This window comes from Sardina pilchardus, chromosome 13 (genome assembly GCF_963854185.1).
Source record: "Sardina pilchardus chromosome 13, fSarPil1.1, whole genome shotgun sequence".
Classification (NCBI taxonomy): Eukaryota; Metazoa; Chordata; class Actinopteri; order Clupeiformes; family Clupeidae; genus Sardina; species Sardina pilchardus.
The window spans coordinates 2,633,244-2,660,000 of NC_085006.1; the positions used below are offsets into that span (position 1 = coordinate 2,633,244).

General features: G+C 44.2%; 2 protein-coding genes across 2 annotated transcripts; both read left to right on the plus strand.

The window, feature by feature from the left end:
* The first annotated feature begins 137 nt into the window (after positions 1-137).
* prss16 (serine protease 16) lies at positions 138-6,408 on the plus strand. Its single transcript, XM_062552614.1, has 12 exons — positions 138-286; positions 1,127-1,302; positions 1,602-1,701; positions 2,568-2,697; positions 2,910-3,033; positions 3,274-3,351; positions 3,481-3,528; positions 3,716-4,000; positions 4,405-4,546; positions 4,690-4,869; positions 5,133-5,284; positions 5,384-6,408. The coding sequence occupies exons 1-12, from the start codon at positions 226-228 to the stop codon at positions 5,444-5,446; spliced, it is 1,539 nt and encodes a 512-aa protein (XP_062408598.1). The 5' UTR covers positions 138-225; the 3' UTR covers positions 5,447-6,408.
* An 11,174-nt stretch (positions 6,409-17,582) lies between these two features.
* Positions 17,583-26,644, plus strand: meis3 (myeloid ecotropic viral integration site 3). Its single transcript, XM_062552617.1, has 13 exons — positions 17,583-17,720; positions 18,073-18,175; positions 21,078-21,217; positions 21,696-21,870; positions 21,963-22,013; positions 22,358-22,408; positions 22,587-22,736; positions 22,848-22,956; positions 23,167-23,315; positions 23,925-24,001; positions 24,327-24,385; positions 24,627-24,713; positions 24,909-26,644. The coding sequence occupies exons 2-13, from the start codon at positions 18,164-18,166 to the stop codon at positions 25,115-25,117; spliced, it is 1,269 nt and encodes a 422-aa protein (XP_062408601.1). The 5' UTR covers positions 17,583-17,720; positions 18,073-18,163; the 3' UTR covers positions 25,118-26,644.
* The last annotated feature ends 113 nt before the right edge of the window (positions 26,645-26,757 follow it).

The window sequence follows — 26,757 nt, forward strand, 5'->3', positions numbered from 1 at the left end:
ACTCTGATCTTGGTTCAGTATGTTGCGTGCCCAAGCAAAGCTTTTTCGTGTTAGGCCAACCCAGGCCACTATCTTACAGAGAAGGGCACATAGACATGCGTCTGTAAAAACAGATAAAGTCTCTTTGACGAATCCCTTTATAAGAAACTCCCCCAGCACCCTGGACCTCAAACAGGCAATAGTCTCACTCGGAATCTTTTCAGCGTTTACAGACAAACTGTCATCATGTATTTGTCAACAAGTCGCTTGATAGTCATAATTTGCCTTCTGAACTACGTCTGTGCAGGTAAACCATCAATTACTCTTCAGTTGTAGTCTGCATTTGAGTTGTTGGTATTTGAAATGGTTGTTGCAGTGATTGCTGACTAGCATTGGGTAAATAGCAAATAAATTAATAAATACAACTAGTCACTAATGCCATAAGGTTTTTTGCAAAGGTTGTAGATAAGGGTTGTTTTTTTTTTTTTTTTTTGCACAAATGCTTTTTTTTTTTTTTTTTCATTTTTGCGCAAATGTCCCTGAAATAGGATAGACTAGGCCTGCATTTTGGTACATTTAACGTTTTCCCGCGCACCCGCATGTATAGGACACCTATTCCAAATTATAAGTGTATATGATATATTTTGTTATGGGGGAACTGCGCGCTTATTAATGTTGATGTGGTTGTGTCTGTGTTGTTGCCAGTGGGTCAAAACTATTTTACAGCTAGGCCCCGACGCGTAAACATTGAGTCAAGTGAGTCTAGCCTACTATGAACTGTCCAAAACAGCCTACGCTGTTCTGTCGATGATAACATGTAATCAGTCAGTTCATTTGGATGAGACACGAGCTTGTAAGATAAACACGCGTTCACTTGGCAATGAAAATCACTCCTGCGTATTAGTTAGCGAAATGGCGTGAGAGCCCGCTTGTAGTTGTGTGATATGCCTATAGTACGCCATAATTGCAATGGCCTGTAACTGAGTGTGCGTAGCAGTTTTGTAGGCCTATATTTAATCGACCCGTGGCAGTTGTGCCGCGTGCGCTAAAGTGATAGCCCACATGTCCATAATGCGCCAAAATCGTAATGACACCGATAGGGTTTTTAACATGATCTTCTGACGTAAACTTCCACTGTCTGTGTTAGGACGTCTTCTTTGGCGAAGCAAAGAACGTGTTCGTCGAGCACGGTATCACAAGGCCAAGCAACATCTGTTGAGGCATGCTTTAACAGGACATCCACTCGAAAGCCATGCCAAAGACGGCGTTATCCATCAGGAACTGGATCATTTTGATAGCAATCGCAAGGACACATTTCCTCAGGTGAGACTGACAAAAGACTATTTCCCTTCTTAATTGAAAGGTTCTAGCCCAGGCATTCCTGGGTTAATTGATATGGACTGATATATTTCATATGAAGAACATGACTTATAATTTGTCAAAGAATATGTGCACAGACAACTCTATTCTAGTTTATAGTCACAACAACACGTTGGAAAACGAACTCACCAGAAAAAAGGCACACAATAATGCTGCAATTTAGGTTCTTTGAGTTGAACTTGAGCATGTAGACTTACATGTAGGCCTAATGGCATGTATCAACTATGTATCTTCCCTCTCAGAGATTCTATGTGAATGAAAAGTATTGGGAGGAACCCGATGGACCGATCTTTCTTTTCATTGGAGGAGAAGCTCCAATCTCAGAAGTAGATGTTTTGGCAGGTATGACCCTAACCCACGTTCATGTCGAATCAATATGTGTTAGTAGCACACATTTAACGCAACGAGGCTGACCTTAACGGCTTATTAACAACATAACAGTAGCAACATTAGAAAACTAATAAGAATACAAAACCTATGAATAAACAGAGTAACCTACATAAAACCACAGTGGTGGACATAAAAAGTAGAGATGATATTAAATAAGAACATGACATAAAAATGTCAAGATCTGGTTTAAAGCAAGACTTCTGTAGATAGCCTACAACTAGCCATCAAGCTATCTATCTATCTATCTATCTATATATCTATCTATCTATATATATATATATATATATATATATAAAATATATATATATATATATATATATATAGGTTATATAGAGAGAGACAAAGAGAGAGAGAAATATGGACTGAATGGACCTAATCTACAGATAACCTTATAGCATTGTATTATTTATTATTTAAGAAAATACTGCCAGGTCTTTAAATATGTTTTCTTATATTTTACTCTCCCTTCTTTTCATGTTATGTGACACATTTGTATGTGGTAAATACTAAATATGCTATAACAGGCTACATCCCTTGTCCTTGGCAAATAGTTCTGAAATGTCTGAAATATAGAATGGACAGAAGTCAGTGAGAGGAGATACCTTGAGCTCATTCATTATCTATGTAGTATGTACACTTCCTGAACTGTAATATTCCCAATTGTCCAATAAAGAAAGAACTGATTAAAAAAAGATTATTAACATTGGTAAATATAGTGTTACTAATGAAATGAGAACCTTCACATATTCTAGCACTTACCACTAGCACTAATAGAATAACACAGTCTGTGTATTTGAGTTGTCTGCTCTATCTTGTAGGGCACCATGTTGACATGGCAGAGGAGCACGGAGCACTGCTTGTGGCCCTAGAGCACCGTTTCTATGGCGAGAGCATGAATCCTGGGGGTCTTGAAACAGAGGACCTGGCTGACCTGTCCAGCCAACAAGCGTGAGAGAACCCATTGGGGAAGACACAGCAATATGAATATATATGCCAATCAAACCAAATAATCAAATGGGATGGGTGGTGATACATTTGATAATCCTGTCATGAGTTATTACAGAGATTATTTTACGCACAAGCATAATGTTGGGTTGGTATTTGTTGTGATGTACAGAGATGGCAGACACCTGAGCCTGACATCGTTGTTTCCATTGTAGTCTTGCAGATCTGGTCACATTCCATCGCTACATCTCGGATCGTTTTCGCCTTTCCGATAAAAACCCCTGGATCACCTTTGGGGGCTCCTATGGGGGATCTCTTGCTGCCTGGATGCGGGGCAAGGTACTGCTCTTGTGTGCTGCCCGCACCACCACAGTGTGCTGTAGAGACCTATTGATTCCGTGTGTGTCTGTAAAGATTGCATGCAAGATGAGGAATGAATGGTATACAGTGACGCACTGATCTGAGAGATCTCTCCCGTCGTCTATTTGAGCAGTGTTATGAAAGCTCATCACGTGTGTGTGTGTGTGTGTGTGTGTGTGTGTGTGTGTGTGTGTGTGTGTGTGTTGTGTTGTTTTCTAGTTCCCTCACCTCATCTATGGTGCCGTGGCCTCCTCTGCTCCTGTTGAAGCCAAACTGGATTTTTCCACTTACAACAAAGTAAGCTGAACTCTAGAGACCCTTTCATCTGGTCTCAGGGGTTTTATTCCTTCAGTTGAAATGAATTGATGTCATGTCTTTGCCGTACCATCTGTGGCCTCGGTTTAGTTTGGTTTTCTTCGATTACAGGTTGTGGGACTGAGCTTAATGGATGAGGAAGTTGGAGGCTCTGCTAAGGTGATTCAGAAGTGGAAGTATAGGTTGATCACTTTAAAGATGAGATATGGAAGGTGTTATAGCCGCAGTAGACAAATGAATCAATTGCTGGATAATTGTATGGAAAAGGGTGGATAAACAGAGGGATGTGCGGATGTGTATGTGTGCATGTCAGCATCTCTGTACAGTGGTTCTTGTCTCTCCATAGTGTGTGGGAGATGTTTGGGAGGCCTTTGCTGCTGTGGAGGCTGCCCTTATGGGGGGGAATGAGACCCAGGTGGGGAAGGACTTCTCTTGCTGTGACACCCCCAGCAGCCTGGATGACCAGATCGAGCTGCTCGGCAGCCTGGCTGACCTCATCGCTAGCACTGTGGAGCTCAATGACATTGAAGGAGGCATGTCCATCGAGGAGCTCTGCACCCTGATGACCAATCAGAGTGAGGCATACGAGGAAGAAACCGAGGCGTATGACCGTTTGATCAATCTTATGGACGTAAGTAACTACTGTATACCACCTCACTCTAGTCTGGTTTTCACCATACTAAGCTCCATCTTTTAAGATTGAACATTAGTCTGGCGAGGCTGCGCTTTGTTTCTACTGCACTTCGCGACGCTTATATTTCGTTATCGTCACGTCACCGGCCAATAGCGTGCCAGGACTAGAGTATGGCCGTTTCTGATTGGAGCCAAAGGTTCTGGCAGTGAACAGAGGAAAAAGATCTGCTGGTTTCCAGCCTGAGCTGCCGGGCGAAATTCAAATTCCCCGGAAGTTCAGGCAGGGTTCACCCAGCCTAACCTCACTCCAATCTCTGGCTTGGAACGTCCATCTCAGTAGCCTAGTAGCCTACAGGACTCTGCTGCTTGATTGGTGATTGCTGTGCTGTGTCTGTGGCTCAGGTCTACAGGGAGGTGGAGGACCTGCCCTGCCTGCTGTCCTCTCATGAGGACATACTGGAAGCGCTGAGAAACGCCACTGAAGCTGAGGACGGCACCTCAGAGCGCCAGTGGTACTACCAGATGTGCACTGAGTTTGGCTTCTGTGAGTCAACAGCCTACTTCTGGATGCCAATGTGCTGACGTGCTGTCTGCATGTCTATGATTATATTTGTGGCTTGTGTGTGTGTTTTCATGGCTGCATGTGTGTCCTTGTGTGTGTGTGTGTGTGTGTGTGTGTGTGTGCAGTCCAGACCTGCGAGGACGCCTCCTGTCCCTTCTCCCGCATGTTGACTCTGCGCTCGGACACAGAGCTGTGCACTGAGCTCTTCGGCATCCCCCAGGACAGGCTGCCGGGCCACATCGCCTTCACCAACATGTACTACGGAGGGAAAGACCCCGAGAGCCACAGGATCCTCTATGTCAACGGTGGGAGTCCAAGCATTGGTTCAAATCATTCACATTGTTCACAAATTATTTTATGTGTCTCTGGTCAACCTGTCCACAAATCATTGGATTGAGAAATAATGAATTAAATAATGAATTAACAATCATTTATATGCAATTAATAAATATGTACATTTGCAATGCAAAGGTTATCTAAAGTCCAACTATAACTTATAACCTATAACTTATAACCTACAGCTGCTTGTGTCACCCTGACGCCATCTTTGTCGTTCCTCCCAACCCAGGCCAGATTGACCCCTGGCATGAGGTCAGTGTGACCAGCAACGGCACCTGGTTGAATAGGGACCGTGCCATCTTCATCAAGGGCGCCTCCCACTGCGCTGACATGCAGGAGGAGGACAAGACAGACAGCGCTGCCCTGCGCCAGGCCAGAGAGGTGAGCAAGTCATGAGGAGCTCACATGCCTCTGGCCTCTTCCCCTCTGTTTCTGTATCTCTTCATTGCTTTCTCTCTGTCTCTCTCTCCATGTGCACAGGCGATTGAGAGCCACGTGGCCATGTGGCTGAAGACTGCTGCGTGGGAGAAGATGATGGGCTGAGTGCTCGGCCAGGCTGCAGATGGCTGATGTTCCACAGGCTGGCTTGAGCACAGCGTTTGCCCCTCTAATCGCCTTGCTTTTGACGAAATGTTTGGACGTGTATGCAAATGAGTTGCTGTGTTGCAGTTGAAAGGGACCAAACATCTCCATGAGAGGCTCGTTAGATGTCATGTTTGTATTACATTTAACTCTTTGTTTTTTTTCCAGACTGCATATAGACTGGATAAGTGTGGTGAAATCATGCAGAGGTTTCCCTTAATAATTGACGTTAGGAAGGCGCTTTTCCAGCGTGATTTGCAGCGCTCTGTGCACTGCGCGGGCCGCTGGGTTTGGCGCAAAATAGTAGCCACCGCCGCGCGTGTGGACAAGAGCTTAGAACGCAGTGGTGCTGTGGGCACATTGCATGTGAAGGCTGCCTAACTCAGATTGCAGTGCAATGTTGGTTGATTACAGGACAGTTATTGTCCTGTAATCTTTCATATGCCCACTAGGGGGTGCCATAAGCCCATGCTTCTATGTGTCTCCTCTTCTAGTTAATCCAAGTGCATCAACGTGAATCCATTGTCTGGGCTTCACTACACAGCCACACATTTTACGATAAACATTAGAATTTAGATATATTTACAAAAGGATCATTAGTTCGCTGATAGTGTATTTAATATAGCTATCTAAATGATCGAATTTGCAAATATCCTATTTTAATTCAAATTCAAATACATATCTACCGCATCTGTTGTAAAAGCAGTTCCTGGTTCAATTCATGCAATCATTACAGGTTCTGTGTCTGACAAGCTATACAAAAATTCTATAAAATCAGAAATTAGCATTTTGCATTGGTCATGTTGTGGAATATCCCAAAACAGATAGTAAATAGAAAAATACTTGGCAACCCGATGTCAGTCTAAGTGAAGATTGTAATGGTGTCATTTTGCCATTTTGTAATAAACTCATTTGCTTCTGTGTTTCTTGGTGAATGCTGAATGAATGGCACACAAGCATGCATTGTAGTAACATAGCAGATGTATGTTAATCTCTCGCTAATCACATGACTGCAAGATAGAGTGTATTCAAATGGCAGTGTACGTAGAGACTGCATAAACTCTGAACGGGATCATTCTATGTCAAATTGACAGAATATTTTCCGCACTGTCTCAGATTTTATTCAGAATTTTTCTACATAATGTGTTGGTCCTAAAACTAAGACCAGTACAATATTCTTTGTTAAATTTCAATGTTTTCCAACATTCATTCCTGATTTTTCCTGTTTTTACACCTTAAATCATGTCTTATATTGCATGGAGGTCATATTTGGACATTAGTATCTTAAAAAGTATTATAACAGCCAAAAGCATGTTGAGGATGACCGGATCATTAACAGTGTGCACGTCTATTGATTTTATACGATTATTAAGATTGGAACAAAATGTAAAATGAGTTGTATTGAGTCTTCCGAACTTTTTTGCACTCACATGGCATCAATTAGTGTTTGGTCTGCATGTTAATGTGTTGATATTTCAAGTCTCCACAACAAATGAACATGTAGATATTAAGGATAACATGATTGTTTTGTAGAATTGTAGAAGGGGTAGCTAGATGGAACATGTACAGGATTTAAAGTCCTCCCAACATCTTACACCTCTCCTGATACAGCTGCACTGGCTCCCTGTCTCTCAATGGGTCAAGCCCTCCAGAACATTTCCCCCCCATAGGGTGCAGTTGTCAGATCCTCTCGTGTTTCACATGCAGACTAATCTTTAAATGCATTCAGTTTTTTTCTTCTTCATTAATCTACACAAAATACTTGACAAAAAAGTGGGTGTTTTGTAAATGTATTTTTTAAAAAGTCTAAAGTAGGGGCCTAGTCTACTTAAGTTTTCAGACCCTTTGTCATGACGCTTGCAATTGAGCTCTGGTGCATCCTGCTATCAATGATCCTTGAGATGCTTCTACAACTTGATGCATACCTCTGCCTTAATGAATTCATTGGACATTGTTAGGAGAGGCACACATCTGTCTATGTAAGATCTTATAGTTGATGGTGTATGTCAGAGAGAAAACCAAGCCACGAGGTTGAGAGAATTGTCCATAGACCTACGAGACAGGATTGTGTGAAGAACATTTCTGCAGCTTTGAAAGTGCCCAACAGCACAGTGTATCATACAGTTCAGCACACTGGTGAGTTCTTGTACCCTTCCTGTGATTTATTTGCAATATCTTCATGTTCATTGTATGTGGAGAACTCAAGTGACATTAAAAGAAAATGTAAAAGAAAAAATAATGATTGATACCAAATGGGTACCCTCAGTGTTGTTTTGTTTGCACTTTTAATGGTTCATATACAGGGCTGAAAAATAAGACAGTGGATTTGAACAGAATTATTTTGGGACATATTTGGACAAAATTTGAACAAAATCTGAGATGCTGTAGCGACAACTTTATCTGATTTGACCCAACAGCAGCTTTCTTGGTATACTGTACATTATCTGTAGTGATTGTGTGTGTGTGTGTGTGTGTGTGTGTGTTTGAGGTGGGGGGATAGATACAGAAAAGAGGGAGTGTGTGTCTTATGGAAGGTGAGGAGGACACAGTTGTCCCAGGGCCATCTGTTTCTCAGAGGTGGAGACCTGATTTTGGCCTGTGTGTGTGTGTGTGTGTGTGTGTGTGTGTGTGTGTGTGTGTGTGTGTGTGTGTGTGTGTGTGTGTGTGTGTGTGTGTGTGTGTGTGTGTGTGTGTGTGTGTGTGTGTGTGTGTGTGTGTGTGTGTGTGTGTGTGTGTGTGTGGAGAGAGAGACATTTGTGTTATTTTGTTTTAATATGCATCCTTATATGACAGAGGGAAAGAGGAATGTATATGTGTGTGGTAGAGGAGGCAGAGGTTGCACGTGTGTGTGTGTGTGTGTGTGTGTGTGTGTGTGTGTGTGTGTGTGTTTGAGAGAGAGCTTTTTAGAGGGTTTTCTCTCTGTGTGTGTTGTGTGTGTGAGTGTTGTGTGTGTGTGTGTGTGAGTGTTGTGTGTGTGTGTGTGTGTGTGTGTGTGAGGGTGGGTGGTGGGCTCCTGCCATTCTGCCCTGCCCACCACTGATTGATGATCTGCACTCCCCTGGGGTCATGCAGGTCACGACCTCCCTACACTGACCTCCCCACTGAGAGCCCACTCTCCCCCTCCTAACTCTCTCACACACACACACACACACACACACACACACACACACGCTCATACCATCAAGACATCACACACTCATCACACATATGGACTAACCCCTTGTTACAACAACCTTATAGCCCATTTGCACAAACACTCATACACACATGCTCACCCTTAAACATGAAACACACACACACACACACACACACACACACACACACACACACACATACACACACACACACACACACACACACACACACACACACACACACACACACACACACACACACACACACACACACACATACAGTACACACACATTCTCTGCCTCTTTAAGAACACTTGTAATGTCCATTTGAAATGCATTTTTACACACACATACACAGGCACAATCATTCCCATTTCCCTGCTTATCACAGCTACTGCACCAGTGAGAATAGCTGTCATGTAACTGCAGCTGTGCTTGCAAGCCCTTAGAGCCCCGTTCTGTGTTTGAAGGGTGCAGAAGAAGTTTGGATGGGAGATTATTCTGGGTTTTGTTTATGCCACTGGATATTAAGTAACATTACAGTGGCTGAGGTGATTACTGAGTGAAGGTGTGCTCATTATCTAAGGTTAAGGCCAGGAATTGTGAATGCTGTTGTCAGGAATCAGAATCAGTTTTATTGGCCAGGATTGCGTCAACAAACAAGGAATTTGACTCCCGTTAACTTTGCTCTCAAAGTGCAACACACAAACAAATGAAACATAAAATAATAATAAAAAAACGAACAGTAAGAATAGGATGAAGGACAGTAGAGTAAGGCTATGTATAAGAATACATCGATTTGCAAATGAATAGACACTATGGGTGGGATAGAGTAGAGCACTGTAAAGAATGGGCCGAGTTAGTCATGATATAGGGGTGCAACAGGCCAGAGAAAGTCTTAACAATCACCAGTGAATAATGGGAAAAGCTAAATTGTTGCTGGAGTGAACAGGTGGAATCACAAGGAAAGACATATTTTTATTCTATCAGATTTGAATGTGTTCCTCAGATTTCTAGCAGACGCCCTGGACCTGTTAGTCGATCTTTCGTCCATTAATAATTTGGACACGTCCACTTGGATAGCTGGAGAAGCCAGATGCACCCAGATGATCTGTGGACAGGAGTGAAGCAGGTCCCTTAGACCCTGAATGATCTCCATAAGAAGATCGCAAGGGGGCCATGAAGACCAGTAATGCTGATTGAACAAACACTCACTTTTATATATCTGATTCCCATTTCTTTTTTTCTGTGTCAGAGATTATTATAGGAAAATGATCACCAGTGGTATGTTTCACAAAGTTCATGTACACAATATCTGATGGCTCACATTCATTCACACACTTTCCAGTATCATGGCTGTATGGATCCATACCAGGGACAAACTGGGACAAAAAATCGGCCCTGGCATATTTGTCCTTTAAGTGGCCCTCACACCTTATTAAATACCAAATCCTCGCACAACCTTTAAAATGCATATATTTCAACTAAGTGTAGAAGAGCAGTAAAAGTGGACTAATGGAGGACTCATTGGTTATCACTCTAACTGATCAGAGGAAGCCATGGAGCATATGATCTCTGTATTCAAGTATACAGATGAAAGAAGAGTTTCTGATTAGGCTGGTAAACCCTGCAGCTCAGCTGGAATTCTGCACATCTCTCCTGCTTCCTGTCCACATCTTCTGTGTCCAATCACAAACTAGCTAATCCAAAAGACACACATGATTGTTGGTCTGATTGGTTGAAGGACCAAAAGCATATAGAGTCATTTGAGCAATGCCCATTGATCACGCCTGCAGTAGAAATAAAGCGCAGACTCCCCAGACTAATGTTCGATCTTACAAGATTGAGTTTAGTATGGTGACAGCCAGACTAGTTTCTGATAGAATTCAAAGCATAGTTTCAAATTATTCCATACATTAAAACGAAGAATATGTGTCCATATCACTTCACATCGCCTTCCTTTCTCAGACATATCACATTATACTTGGTCTATATTTGACATTTGCACATAGCCTACAGCCTTTCAACGAGCTTTTCTTCTCATTATTGTTTTGAGGTGGCATCTCCCTCTTATGTAGACTACACATTACCACATGCAAACATATATTGACAGCTCCTATGATGTTCTTTTTCCATATCTCTTCGTGCACTCCACAGATTCATGTTTTCAAATATTCTTTTTTTTATCTCACCCACTAATTTCCAGACACATGATGTAAATACCCACACAAACAGAGAGAGGCACACAACATTTTTAAAACAAACTTGGCAGGTGACATTCAATCATAAAAATGAAAGTGCAAATGTCTCACTGTGGCATGCAAACAAGCAGCAGAGGTGTACAGCGGAGTGGTAGAGCACATTTTCCTTCTCTCACTCCATCTTTCTCTTGCTTTCTTTCTCCTCTGCTCTCTCCTACTTTCTTCTCTCTCCCCCTTCCATCTCCCCTGTACGCCCTCCTCCTCTCCCCACCTCCCCATCCTTCTGTTTTTCTGTCTCTCCCTCTCTCCCCCTCTCTCTGCTCTCTCTTCTCCTCTCCCTCACTTCTCGCCAGCTCCCCTGATCAATGAGCAAGTGCCAGAGCCACAACTATTAATCAGGCCCTATCGGCTATCTGTCTCCCCCAACAACCAATCACAGGAGCCCGACAGCTGGCCCATGACAAATGGAACAGGGAGGGGGCAGACTGGGGTGGGGGTGGGGTGCGGAGAGAGGCACACTTTATCTGATCTTAGCCAGGTCACAGCACTACGGCACTTACAGATGACTCCAGAGGCTGCCCCCCCCAAAAAAAACACACAGACACTCACACACTAACCTGCGTGGGTTTGTATCAACACCATACAAAACACAAAACATACAGATTTCTTGTTCTTCCATGCTTTTAGTACTTATTTCAGTTGTTTCTGCTAGCTGCTCTTGTAAGCTGAATGCCTGATTGTGGAAGGGGTAGGGCAGAACATGCCAATACTACAGGAGTTAAGATGTTATAACAAATATCCACAAAGTGAAAACTTGCTTTCACTCTTGCTTGTCATAAGAGGTCCTGTAGGTCATTCCCACTCATTTCGGAGACCATTATTTTGATATTCCAACTTAAATGCGACAGAACACTGAAGTCAGTAAAGTGTTACCACAGCAGTACAATTTTCATATGTTACACAAAGACGCAAAGTAAATATCTCTACAACCACAATACTATGGCAATTAGGTTGATCAAAATTGTATCCTGTAAAGATCTGCAAAGCCAGAAAAAGGCAATACTCCAAACCTTAGATCTTTTTATGACATAGCCTACCTTTTAGCCTGCATTTTCTAGGTAATGTGTTGCGTTTGTGTTAAATCTTACCAGCCTTTCAATCCATTTCTTAAAACTCTATAATTTAATTTATTTTGCAATCTTTCTGTCTTTGCTTTGTTTCTGTTTTATTTATATATATCTTACTTTCTTTTCTTCTCTCGTTGTTTCTTTTGTACTTTCTCACAGCAAACAATGTCCACACATTTCCTCAGGTTTGCGCTGTGGTAAATTATGCAGCCATTTCAGCGCTCCATTCAGCGGAGAGAAAGCCTGCTCTGTAGTGCCTGCTGGATGGTGCAGCTGCGCTGCTGAGATTGTTGGGAAGGCTGTACTGGCAACAGGCCTACGTGATGCAGAGCAGGTCCTCGTCTGGATTTATGGCTCTTATTGCCTTCACATCTCTCCTTTGCCCCCGTTGCTTACCACCTCTCCCTCCCTCTGTCCTTCCTCACATCTGTCCATCCATCATTCCCATGGCCAGCGGAAGGAGATGAATCCCTTCTTCCCATCCCTCACTCACGTGGACAGATGAGAGTGGGAGGGAGGGGGTAGAGGGGAAGGATAGGGGAGCTTTGGATTACTTTCTCACAACATTGTAAAAAGAAAAACGGTATCGTATTACCTGCAATGTATGTCCATATATTACCAGTCGCCAAGAGGGTCTAATCTCCAAGAGGACCTTATCAAGGTGTGTGAGGTCACGTGCATCACCAAGTGAGAGGTGATACACACACATCTGAAAAGCACTGTTTAGTGTGTTTTGTTGTTTGTATGTGTGAATTCTGATGGTTAATGTTTCACTTTCTCATAGTGATGATGAGTGTTCCTACTGTACATTTATTAGACGCGGCCCAGCTGTTGGGTCTGTGTCTCCCAGTAGCCTACACTAAGGATGTGTCCTTAAACCCACATTCAACCTTGGCAAGTATCTACAGAGCATCATTCCACATCAGCAGCTAATATTAACTCAATAATGTGCCACACAATATCCCCAGGTTAACAGCAAGCAACATACAGTCCGCTGGCTGCCTGGCTGACAACAAGCATCAATCAATGAAAGGACACACCAGCCCTGGACTGCCATGGCACGCCGCCAACTCAGAGGATTGGGTTTCATGAGTATCACATCTCCGAGAGCACGGACCCCACATCCAGCCCCGCGGCACACGCGCGTGAGCCTAACACACTGCCCCTGTGTCAACATCCTGCAGGACGTCAACATTACACCTGCTCGTGCTCAACCGGTCAAGTTGCTTCACCTCCTCCACGACACAATAAGAGGTCATCAGCACAAGTGATCTAATTAGGCTTGCAGTGAAGTGAAGAGCTGTCATGGTGTTTATGTGTAGCTCAGTCTGTGCTATGGGAAGCAGCCAGGTTAAAGAATCAGAGCATCCACAGGGCCATGAGAGCACAACTGGGCTAGTCTGAATTCTCTCTCTCTCTCTCTTTCTCTCTCTGTACCTTTCCTTTCCCCCTTTGCTTTTTCTCCTCCTCTCCCCACTCTTCCCTCCCTCCTTTTGCTTTCCGCACAGAGTGACAGGTAGATTAAGGGGTGTGATAGATGCCCCTCTCTGTATCTCCCTTTTGCCATCTCCTCCCTCTCTCTCTCCCTCTATCTATCACGGCTGCTGCTGTAATTGCGGCTGTGTTGGGCTGGCACTGCAAGCCTCCATCCATCTCCTTAATAACAAACAGTCAGGGAAACGGATGGAGCTTGGGCCCTGAGTTAATCTCCATCTGTAAGGAGACCAGTGGAGGGTGGTGTGTGTGTGTGTGTGTGTGTGTGTGTGTGTGTGTGTGTGTGTGTGTGTGTGTGTATGTGTGTGTGTGTGTGTGTGTGTGTGTGTGTGTGTGTGTGTGTGTGTGTGTGTGTGTGAGGGGAAGGGGGTGGAAGGACAGAGAAAAGAGACAGAGAGAGAGAGCTGCTATGCTATGTTTTTCTTCTTTTTGTAGCTATGATTCTCTCTTTTAGACCCGGTTATTACAAAAACTAGAAACTGGAATGGAAGATAGGCATAAAAGATCATCAAAAACATGTCCTGTGTCATTAAGAGACTATGTAGCCAGGTAGCTATTTATTCTACAAAGTATTGAAATGAAGAACTCACTAAGAGGAGGGAACACATATGGCCACTTAGCCATGTTAGGTTTGAGAGACAGCAAGAGAGATGAAGTACAGAGATGAGAGAGTGAGTATACACTGTATGTGTGTGTGTGTGTGTGTGTGTGTGTGTGTGTGTGTGTGTGTGTGTGTGTGTGTGTGTGTGTGTGAATGAGAGAGAGAGAGAGAGAGAGAGAGATAGATATAGGGCGATGATGGATATTTACAAGAAAAGAGGCCAGGCAACACAGAAACTAGAGAGGTGCACCCTTGTAAAAAAGCACTCTTCTCCTTTTCTTCCTCTCTTTCTTCCTCCCCCTTTACAGACAGGTCACGGTGATGGGGCACCCCCTTCCCTGTGGAGGCTCCACTGCTTGTGAGGGTATAGGGGGTCACTGTGGCCATTTGCACTTAAAGACTGAGTCAACAGCGGCCTGGGTGGCCAAGGTGACTTAAAGCAAGGGCAGAGGGAGAGGATGGATGCAGTAAGTTTGGGTAGAGCAGCCCAGTGCTTTGCTGCTGAGAGTGGGGATGCATGTCTGCATAGACAACCTCTGGCTTGGTAGGATTAGATTGATTTGATTAAAACACTAATGGCTTTTCTCTGTGCAACTGGGAATTGATTGTCATTTTGCATCCCTCTGTCAACCTGTGAAAGCTGCTGACGTGTGGCTCTGCTGAGGGCTTTTGACAAGACTCCAGAGGAATGATGGGTGTCATAAGAGCCTAGTTCATTTGGCAGTTGTTGAAACATTTTCTTTATGGATGAGTGTATTTTCCTGCGCTCATTTCCTGCTAATCCATAATAAGAATTGGTTATAGCATCTGATTGGGGCAATGTCAATTTCTTGAACCATGGCATGCGATCTTCTAGGGACCCCGGTATTAATCCCTAACTCCTATGAAGGCAGCACAGGGCAGCTGAAGAGGAGGAGGTGAACTATGCCTGAGTGTCCCGCTGGGGCGTATTTATCACATATAGATCTATAAAACATGCAGGGACTCTCTTAGGCCGGCCCCTGGAGGAGCGCGTATGCAGATTTGTTTTCAGGCCAGTGACCGGGCCTCGTGAGCTCATTAGAGCTATCAGGTTCTGAGCAGAGCAGGAGCTCAGGCAGATGAGGGACTCAGGAGCCATTTGTGGAAGAGCTTACATGTGAGGCACGGCAACCCCAGTCACTGGCAGCCACTAGTCCTTAGTCCCCCCCCCCCGCCCGAAAACAATTGGTTCTACCTACCTCGAGTTGCTGCAGCCAACAGCTACAATGCTACACTTAGGAGACATGAAGATGGGGGCTCATGGACATGTGTTTTTTTTGTATTAGCAGTTCTCTGTGACCTGGAGAAACAGAGATCTAAAAATCACCTGAATTCTCCTCTTTGAGCAATAGTGGATTATTTACTCTAGCATGATACTTTTACTGAAAGACTTTAGTAAGTTGGCCAGCATTAGTACTTCTTGTGCGCAACAACCAAAGATTCTGACATGGATGGATGGCTAGTATACTGTCATTGTGAATATGCATGCTGAATACATCCTACAAAAGGCAACACTAATCCTGTATAAGCAAAATGTTTACCAGTGTTAAAATATTCAAAGATTATTTTCCATCCTTCATGTATTCTCGTGAAAGTCAAATATTCATTGGTCTCATATGTCAAGAGTTGGGTATGTATGCCTACCAAAAGCTATGAAATTAAGCAATCATTCTTTTCTCAGTAATTCATATTGCTGATCTGAGTGTAGCCTGACTCAGGAGCCTTGACACTGCCTCTTATGAACAGTGACCAGTGTGAGCCTGGCTGTAACTGACAAACAACCACATAAAGCCAGTAGTAACACTAAAAATAAACTGACCCATTGTATTAATTGCCCAATACAGAGACCCTCATTTAAAATCTCACTTAAATAAAAGCTCACTCATTTAAAATCTCCACTGCACACATAAAGTGTCTGAATCCAACTTTCGCTTCAGTCCAAATGTCCCTATCAAAAACTATTGTTCTAATGTTCTAAGGCTACTGCACAAGCCTGCGCTTCTTACAGAATAGGCATATGTATCCTCGTCAAATTGGAGTTAAGGCTACAGGATGTGGAAGTAACCCATTACAACGTGAATTGAGAGAGACGCATTGATATCCTTGGTCGGCGCAGTTGGTTCGCTGTAAGAGCTCTCTCTGGCTGTGATCATTACTATTAGGAATGACCCTCCCGCCGCGTTGAAAGGCTGCAGGTTGGTTGATGTTGCGGTGCTCGGAGGTTTCGCCTCTGTCATGCTGCCCGCCGCCCACAGCGAGCCTCGGTCCCTGCGCAGCGTGCCTGACAATGCACCGCGATTGAAGTGCTGGCTGCCTGTGAATATCTCCCTGCAGGTGGGGGCCAAAAGAAACGTTTTGAATAATTATTATGTCACTTAAGAGTAATTTACAACACAAGACCCAAGTCTCGGCCTCTGAAGAGCTGTGAAAGTTTTTATTTAAGCTCATTGTAATTCACGCTAAAACATTGTTAACTTGCGTATTCTCATTAAAACAAAATAATTTTGCTACCCTACAATTGATGGATCATAACACCTCTAGGCCTTTCATAAATTAAGTGACAGAAACAACAGTAGCCCTCATGGAGATGTCCAACAGTAGGCTATAACTGATGTCATAAAACAATAAAACATTACCCTACTGAAGTTGTCGTCCTGGTCTAACTATTGGCTACTGAAGTTATTTATGATATTGCTGTCCACCAGGTAGCCTAATTAAGAGAGAAACAAGATAGGCCCTTAAGATAAGCCTATGCATATTGAAAATTGATAACGAGGATTGTTTGCGTAGAACAAGCAGGTCTATTGCCGATCTAGTAAAATTAACGAGGCACACGGGCCAATGTAGCCTAACACATGGCTTTAGTATAGACCACTTACCCACTCTACCCCATAACACCCGTGGAATAGCCTATACAGCTATAGCACAGCTAGTGAAGGATGCAAGCATCTAACAACTGAAGCACGCTAGCCTAGATATGGTGACGACCATTAAACGATCGCAATGTCTTAAAGCCAATATGCTGACCTCAGGAAAACGCAATACATTTCTATGGAGTAGGTCAGCATGATATCATATAAAAACAGGCTATGGTGTGGCTCTGGTTTTCCAACAGATGTAGGAGGTAAGGATGTGTCCGTGTGTGTGTGTGTGTGTGTGTGTGTGTGTGTGTGTGTGTGTGTGTGTGTGTGTGTGTGTGTGTGTGTGTGTGTGTGTGTGTGTGTGTGTGTGTGTGCGTCTGTGAATCGAGAGCGTGCCATTGAGATAAAACGAGGGGGTCTGCGTTTGTAATGCGCGAGCGTGTGTGATGAGGAGGTGGGGGGTGAGAGACCCCGTCGTGTTTTGACCCCCCAAACAACTCCAGATCTCAATCTCTCCCTCCATCGGCTCTTTTCCATTCCCACTCCCCTCTCTCTCGCGCGCAGGTTTAAAGCTCCATCGTTCATTTCTTGCTGACACAATTCAACTCGTTGCATCGGTCTATGGACATCGGCAACGACCAAAAAAAGGACGCCGCTCCCCTCGCTTGCCATCTCGCCTGCACGCCGACCTCCGACACACATTCAGTGGATCACTGCGCTATCGCGGCCGCAGCCCTTGCACGATACTCGTGGCACGGCCTGAGAAAGAGCTTGGACAACCTGCATTTCGCTTTCGGTGGGATTTTGTTTGGATCTTAAACGCTCATATTCAGATATGTTCCAGTCGCTTGTTTCATGTTCGCCTTGAAGACATGTGAACCATCATGTTGTTGTCTACAGTAGACATAGTATAACCTAATGCACAATTATGAAGTTCCTTTTCAGTCTTTGTTAGGATCGCGCAATCTTAAAGTTACAGAATTTCTGCTACTTGAGAGACGTGTTTAACAACTGACACCCAATGCTATGGTTATTGACCAGTTATTCCCTATCGCCGAAATACTCTTAAGCCAGCTGGCGAAGCTGTATATTTATTAATTTATGATTAGGCTATTATTGCTGTAAAATCCTCTGTATCATTTCCATAGTGTGGACAAGTGACAGAACGCCTGCGCCGAAGCGCCGGACTGTTGGATTGGAGTGTCGTCTTCCTCGGTGTGGGACTGACTTCCGTGTCGCATGGATAAGAGGGTAAGTCGGCACCACTCAGAGACCGACGCATCTTTTGCACCATACCTAATTCACACTGTATATCGTGTTTTAAAGTAAGATGTTTACTTTCCGTGTACGATATCCGGGATGAGTGTAGCCTTGGACCATGTGGTGTGGGTAAATGAATAGTCCTACTCCTAGCCCTTCTGTTCTCGCTACCGTCCTATTACTACATCACTGCCAAATGCATAGCTTACCCTACATTGACTGAGAGAGCCAGAAAAGAATTAGTGCATTAAAATAATTTTTAAGAAGTCACTCAAGGGACATTGCGATTTTAATGTTATCGTTAACATGCCTGGTGAAATCTTAACACCATGTGATAAGGGCAGCATGTTTTGTCTTTAGCAATTTCACCAACATTCATTTAAAGAAGCGTAGGCCTACTTTCTTAAGCCTACTAAACAATCTAAAGGCTACAAGAACTTTTTTTAAAAACAGAAGTGGGGTCTTGCAAAATACACGCTTTATTGTAGCCAACACCACCAAAGGGGAAAGCGGGCCTATACGAAAACCTGACTTGATTCATAGCCTACTTCAAACATTAGAAATTGCTGATCAGAATATAATATAATAATCGAAACTATATGAGAAGTGCAGGATGAATTGGCTTGGCTATATAAAATGGTTAAAGAGCCCACGTTCACATTTGTTAAAGAGGATGGCCAAGACATGGGGCAAATCGCTTCATATTTTTGCATAGGCATATTTATCTTTTCTTAATTTTTATTTTATTTTCTTTAATCTATATCTCTCTCTTTTTCTCTCTCTCTCTCTTTACACACACACACACACACACACACACACACACACACACACACACACACACACACACTACTACTACAAAGAGAGAGAGAGAGAGAGAGAGAGAGAGAGAGAGAGAGAGAGAGAGATTTCTTATATAGCCTAATACAAAGTTGCTTGGCCTGATTTATTTATTGACTAAATTGTGCGTCAGTCTGATCTAAGCGAAATGTAGCTTGACTGAATGCATTTCGCTTTTACCGTTATTATTTACCGGGCACTTGATGAATTAAAAAAAAAAGAAAACACACACATTATGCTTTACAGTGAACAACAGTGTTCTTCCAAAATATTTTTAAATGCTGCCAAACATTTGTTTGCGCCATGAGATTGTCACAAGATCACGAGAACAGTTTAGTTGTAAACTTGTTTTTATCGGTTTCACCTATCACAGCGAAAGCTTCGCTTTACACATATTATAGTTAGGTCTTAATTTATCATAAAATATTCAACACTATCGTTGGCTAATAGATTTCAACAATCCTCTTACGGCTTTATAGGTTTGTGACATCATAGCCCAAATCCGATATGTTACCGATTGATCTGTGGAGCGCCTGAAAAAATATAATCTGAAATATCTCCATCTCTTTAGAGTAGGCTAGCCTAATTGGACAATGGACATCGAGGAGCCTAGAATGGAATGCAGTTTAGGTGTTCAGTTATTACTGCTACATTGTCTCAGGAAATTGGACGACAATCTCAGGACCATTGAAAACTTTCCTGTTTTCAAGCGTCTTAAAAAAACATATAGGCCTAGTCTAGGTAGGCAATGCCTTCAGTTTTGAATTTCTAAATCATATTAGCCTACAGTAGGCAGAGGGCCTACGCGAGAAGACAATAGCATAGCCATCCATGTTTAAGTAAATAAGTTATTCAAAGTGAAATATACGTAATTATTGATGTCGTTTTACAGGAAACGTTTTGGATAGCCTCGAGTGCCCATCGAAAAAAAAAGTTTAATTACTGTCAGTAGCCTGCGCCAATTTAAACTGTTCTTCTAGGATCACCGATCAGCCTTGTGAAATTGAAAGTTGGAAACTTGACTGTAGGCTTTGATTGACCAAAAAATCAATCAAAATATTGCAACCTTACCCAACACTACATGCATTAAGATGGGCGCTATTAGTGGCGTAATAGCTAGTGGCGTTTGTAGCTCGGCTTTGAGGAAGAAAAATGTCTCGACCTGGGCGATGCTGTAGGTGTTCTCATACTAATTGTGGTATTTTCGCCTGTAGGAATTAATATATGTATAGATATTTATATATTAATACATATATACAGCTCTGTGAAAAAGCTGAACACCACTACACATTTGATGTCATCCTATGTTGCTGAGTGACATTCAAATGAGTTGACGGCCATATGGATTTGCAGTGATTTCTTAAGTTTGAATATGAACTCAACTCATTTGAAAGTCATTCAGCAACCACCAGTGGTCTGTTATTTTACAGAGCTGTATGTGTGTGCGTGTGCGTGTGCGTGTGCGAGTGCGTGTGCGTGTGTGTATAATACACGCACACACAGTATTTAGTATTAATCCATAGCATTATTTGGTGTTCATGTACGATTGTGTGGCATGCACTGTGTGTGTGTGTGTGTGTGTGTGTGTGTGTGTGTGTGTGTGTGTGTGTGTGTGTGTGTGTGTGTGTGTGTGTGTGTGTTCTCATGTTTATGTATAAGATTGGTAGTGAGAGGGAGTTTGTTTTGTATGAATTTGTCCCAGGGTGGATGTTGCTTTGAGCTCAGAAAAATCGCACATCAAAGGTTGTTGTTTATCAAGGAGGAGAGAAAATTAGCAGTTATCCCAAACAGTCCCAGTCCTACACACACACACACACACACACACACACACACACACACACACATACACACACATACACAGTGTATGCCGCACAATCAGACAGGGCATCTTTTCCTGTTACAAAAAGGTATCCTACGAAAAAGCAACAAACATGTGAGAACATAGACATAAGCCAAAGGTGGATTTGGCAAGTGGCATTGTTGCTTTTTGCTGGTTTGAGTTGAAGAGCCTAGTGTGTTGTGACTGTGCTGACGGCTGTGTGTGTCCCTGTCTCAGTATGAGGAGCTGGTGCAGTACCCAGGGTCCGAGGGCATGCCAGTGGGAGGATATGAAGAGGCGATGAGGTCACTTCCACCTCCCCACTACAGCCACACCATCCCTGACTCCCTCAAACATCACCGAGACCAGATCTATGGGTGAGCTGCACCTCCAGTCCCGTACACCAGTGGGGATTACATGTAACAGTGATGTGGTGAACTATATAGGACTGGACTGACTACTGTATATGTTAGGCATGGTTTGTGTTGCATGCTAATTAATGAGGTTTATAGAGGCAAATTGTAAATTGATGAATGATAATGTCTTTACTGTGCTGAACTGTGTGTACTGTGTGTACTATGTTGTGCCTGTATCTGTCCGGTGTACCTCTTTATGACAGTATCAACAGAGGGGACTTAGTGGTTCATATGGCACCGTGTTTGGGCTCACGCTCGCTGCAAATCTGTGTGCATTCTCACTTTGAGTCTGTGTCTCTCTGTGTGTGTGTGTGTTTGTGTGTGTGTGTGTGTGTGTGTGTGTGTGTGTGTGTGTGTGTGTGTGTGTGTGTGTGTGTGTGTGTGTGTGTGTGTGTGTGTGTGTGTGTGTGTGTGTGTGTGTGTGTCTGTGTGTTTATAGCCACCCTCTTTTCCCGTTGTTGGCATTGGTGTTTGAGAAGTGTGAGCTGGCCACCTGTTCACCGCGGGACTCCTCCTCACTCTCAGTCCCGCCCCATCTCTCTGGCCTGGCCAATCACAGCGACGTCTGCTCATCAGAGTCCTTCAATGATGACATTGCCGCATTCGCTAAACAGGTACATCTGAATGCCCCAGTCCACTTACGCAACAGGCAATCTCACAGTGGTTGAATTAGACATCTGTAATAAAAGATCAGTTGCTTTTTCAGATTCGTTCAGAGAAGCCAATATTCTCATCAAATCCTGAACTGGATAGCCTGGTAAGTTATGCACAGATTATCTGTTTCACACACGCACACACACACACATGCCTGCTCACGCACGCACGCACACACACACACACACACACACACACACACACACACACACACACATTAGCATACAGACAAGCACACTGACACACACTGTGGCACAGTGCCACACAGCAATTAATTAACTGAACACTCCCTTAATGATCTCTGTGTAATAAATGTATGATCTCAATTATTCATTTCATAAGCAGTTTAACATGCCCTAATAAAGCTGCTCCCTCCACTGGGCTGCTGAGTGAGCATCAGTCATGTTGCATATCATTATATTATGCTCTCTGTTTGGCTCCTCTCAGATGATCCAGGCCATTCAGGTGCTGCGCTTCCACTTGCTGGAGCTGGAGAAGGTATGTGTTTCAACTGGCTAGCTTACAGTGGGGTTCCTTAGCCAGTGCCCTTTTACAGGCCTTATCTACAGTATATTGCACCAGCCCTATTAGTATGAGCATGTTCACAGCGCTGGGTTTGTGATGAGTTCCTCACATATGTTCTTCTTGCTGATCTCTTCTCTCTCTGCCTCTCTAGGTGCATGAACTCTGTGATAACTTCTGCCATCGCTACATCACCTGTCTGAAGGGCAAGATGCCCACTGATTTGGTGCTGGAGGACCGTGAGGGAGGGTCCAAGTCTGACATGGAGGATTTTACTGGCTCGTGCACGAGTCTGTCAGAGCAGGTGTGTAGTTTTGAAGTATTTGTTTGTTTTTGTTCTCTCTGATTTGACCTCTAGTGCTAGTGTACTGAAGGTGTTGTGATCTTGTGTAATCTCTGCTCTCTCTCTGTGCAGAATCAGTCGTGGCTGAGGGACCCAGATGACTGTGTGTCCACTCCCTCAGGTACTCCCAGCATCTCCTGTGGCTTAGCCTCCCACAGCACTGACAACTGCAGTGATGCAGGTACCCACTCAGCCCTCTAGCCCTCTGTGTGTTCCTCTGTGCCTCTCTCTCACACACCCCTCCTCATGCCTCATACCAACACACCCCTCTCTCTCTCACACTGTATCACTCTCTCTCTCTCTCCCTCTCTCTCACTGTATCACTCTCTCACTCTCTCTCTCTCTCTCTCTCTTTCTCACGCGCATCATGCATGTGTGTTGGCTCCTGCAGGCGATGGTCTGGACGGTGGGATGGCCTCGCCCAGCACCGGAGAGGAGGATGAGACGGACCGAGAGCGCAGGAACAGCAACAAGAAGAGAGGCATCTTCCCCAAAGTGGCCACCAACATCATGAGAGCGTGGCTCTTCCAGCATCTCTCGGTGAGCACTGCGGAGGCAGGCGGGGCAGCGATCAATGGGGAAATATGGAAAGCTACAGCAGAGAGGCTGTTGGGCAGCGCACACAGAGCTACCCAGTCTGCAGAGAGCACATATTGGTGGAGCATGCTAGCGGGGGCACGTGAAGCCTGAACCAGGCTGAACCCAAATCCTGTAGGTGGGGTAATGAGCTACCGGTAATTAGCACTTAATGAAGCAGCTCAGATGACTGCTGTATGGCAGCGTATTAAAAATACATGACATGCGCCAGAGGGCAGGTCCTCAGTCTAAGGTCGTGTCTGCTGTATCCTGTTCATGTCCTCCTCGTGAGACAGATCACAGATCACAGAACACAGCTCAAACGGAGTCAGGTGCATTTGTTTGGGGACACGCTGTCCTAGTGCTTACTCTGTGGTGAAACAAATATCAGTGCTCTTTTTCTGACTTTTAGATAGAAAATGCAAAGCTCGCTGCAGTTTGGTTTCAGTTCAGGGAAATACCACATGAATAATACACAAATAAGAAATAAAATAGAGTTCAATGACATACAAAACATTTCAGTAGTGTGCACATTGTACAGTAATAACAAATATGGGACTTTTACAATCACAGCATCCATACCCATCAGAGGAACAGAAGAAGCAGCTAGCACAAGACACTGGCCTCACCATCCTCCAGGTCAACAACTGGTCAGTTCTTGGATCAATAATCAATGAAAAACCTGTTTTCTATTACAGAGTTCTCCTCGCCAGTAATAATCATCAACTCTGACCTAATCAATACTGATCAGTCAATTTTTACAGGAAGATCAATATTCATTTTGTTGTAATGAGGATTTATGTTGCCCTGGGAAAAGGTTAAAAACTGAGAGGTCAATCTGGTTTTGATTCGGTCTTTTATCTAATTATTGGCTAATAAATAAAAACCTGTCTTTGTATTACTCTAAGTCTTTGTTTATTCATTCCCTCAAATCTCTCTCTCTCTCTCTCTCTCTCTCTCTCTCTCCATGATCAGGTTTATCAACGCCAGACGCAGAATTGTCCAGCCCATGATTGATCAGTCAAATCGCTCAGGTAACAGCGCTCTTAGTTTCATGCTGACAAGCAATAAGAACAACCGTTATCAGCACGTTAGCACCCTCAGTAATTGTGCAAATGTCAAACCCTACACTTTGGTTCATTGCAATATTTATTTACTATATTATACTGTACCTGCTTATCAACTGTGATGTCCCAGATAGCATTCATTATGCACCTCTCATCAGCACTTGTGTAAGGGTCTGATGAAGCTTTGTGTGTGTGTGCTGTTGCGCAGGTCAAGGTACTCCATACAGCCCAGAGGGGGCAGCACTAGGGGGATACCGACTGGATGAGCAAGCGCACCTGAGTCTTCGGGCTGCAGGTAAAATACAGCGTTTTAAAAGTCCAACCTGTGAGGCCCATGGGCACCTGTGTGTGTATGCCATATTGGAGACTTGTCAAGTGTGACGCTGCAGTTGTTTCAGCAGCTGGAATATGAATACTGACTTTAGACTCCTCCTCTCTTCTGTTCCCCCTCCCACTGGGCGTGTCTCTCTCTGTGCCCCTCCCCCCGCAGGTCTTCAGGGAATGCCGTCTCTGGCTGCGGACTATCCCGGGGCTCTGCTGTCTCAGCCGGGCTACTCCCACGCCGCCCCCTCGCTGCACCCTTACCCCGGCCCCCACCCGGCCATGCTGCTGCACCCCCCACCCCACCCCCACGCCCACGCCCACCCCCACCCGGCCGAGCCTCTCCTAGGACAAAGCCTGGACATTCACGCCCACTAACCGGCCCAAGAGGAGTGGGGTGGAGGTGAGGAAGCTGTTCCCCTCCGTGTGGTGGACACACACTGACCGCCTCCAGCCTCCACCCTCGTGTCCAGCATGCAGGCCCAGTGACGGAGCTGCTGTCTGCAGCAGCACCAGTGATGGTGTGGGCTTCACCGCTGCGTCTAATGGACTTACTCAACACCGATGCTGCTGACTGCACCCACAACACACACATGCCTGCTGCCTATGCTCTTAGCCACGGGATGCCCACTGCATTGTGCCCATACAACAGTATCTCCACTGTGCCCCCTGACAGAAAGGGGCATTCATGCCCGTCTCAATCTGCCCACCATCCGTCAGGTGTCGGTGTTTGGTGGCAGCCTCTCTCGCTGCTACTGAGAGCTTCCCATCGCGCAGCACGGAGGAGGCAGCTCAGTCCCAGCGTCATCACCCTGCTGTCAGCCCATATCCTTACCTACTGTATCCTCGCTGCTCAACAGCGTTTCACAAACGTTGACTTGAATTTCACTTGAGTTCAGACACACATATGCACACACACACACACACACGCACACACGCACACACACACACACACACACACACACACGCACACGTCTTCCTATGGCCTTGAGGCTTGATCCAAAGCCTCCGCAGTTGTGTAGTGCTTCCCCGGACACGTCCCCCTCTCTGTGGCCTCACCATAAGGCCTTGCCCTCTCACGTGTGAGTTCACCAGCATTGGAGCTCCATGGACACACAAGAGACTGCTTGTCACTGTCCCCTCTCCAGTTTGAAACTAAAAGTGCTGTGCTCACCCCGTGTAGCTCTGAAACCAATGGGAGGATTTCTCCTGACAAGCTTCAAAGACGGCAGAGCATTGTGAGGTGAAGTAGGGGGCTCTCTACCGGGTCTAGGTCTTCCAACCTGAGGTTACAGTTTTTTCTGTCTATGGTCTTACTTGTTGCTATCACTGACCCCCAGCTTACCTTATTTAATTGAACTTCAAATGTTGTTCTGTTTTGTTGAATTTATTTTTGTATTTATGTAATTCAATTAATTATAAAAATCTGGGGTACCACATGTCAAGATATCGTCCTGATTTTTTTGGGAGTTGATTGTGTTATTTTCTATAAATGCTTACCTCTGTGACATCCTGCTAAACCCAATGCAGGGTCCTCCATGCCATGTGCATCTCCATGTCTTTATCCCTCTCTCTCATGTTGTGTCAAATATACACACAAATGAAGCATTTAGCTACATGTTGAACTGTGAGACTGGCCATCTGTAGAGCTTGTTTAAAATGGGTGTAAGATGTGTGTAAGAATGTGTGTGTGTGTGTGTGTGCGTGAGAGAGAGCGAGAGAGAGAGAGAGAGAGAGAGAGAGAGAGAGAAAGGCGCTTTTGAACACTCCTGGCTGGTAGAGTTATTCCCTTCCTGTTCTTCCTATTTGAAGAGCCTCATGTACTGATGGTAATTAATATGGTTCTTCTGGTGATACTGATGATGATATTGATGATGTTAATAATTATGATAATGATGCTAACAATTATAATTATGAAATGAAGCCACTTTCTTATGCAAATGTGTGTGAATTGTTTTTCTTCTGAAATTCCACATGGCACTAGTTTTTATTTTATACAGCATGTCATGCACACCTAC

Excerpts from the sequence above, each read along its gene's own strand:
- prss16 (XM_062552614.1), top strand. The coding sequence starts at position 226 with ATGTATTTGTCAACAAGTCGCTTGATAGTCATAATTTGCCTTCTGAAC. Across the intron at positions 287-1,126 it reads TCTGAACTACGTCTGTGCAG|GACGTCTTCTTTGGCGAAGC; the intron begins GTAAACCATCAA and ends TGTCTGTGTTAG. Across the intron at positions 3,352-3,480 it reads ATTTTTCCACTTACAACAAA|GTTGTGGGACTGAGCTTAAT; the intron begins GTAAGCTGAACT and ends CTTCGATTACAG.
- meis3 (XM_062552617.1), top strand. Across the intron at positions 21,871-21,962 it reads TTGCCGCATTCGCTAAACAG|ATTCGTTCAGAGAAGCCAAT; the intron begins GTACATCTGAAT and ends TTGCTTTTTCAG. Across the intron at positions 24,714-24,908 it reads CCTGAGTCTTCGGGCTGCAG|GTCTTCAGGGAATGCCGTCT; the intron begins GTAAAATACAGC and ends CTCCCCCCGCAG.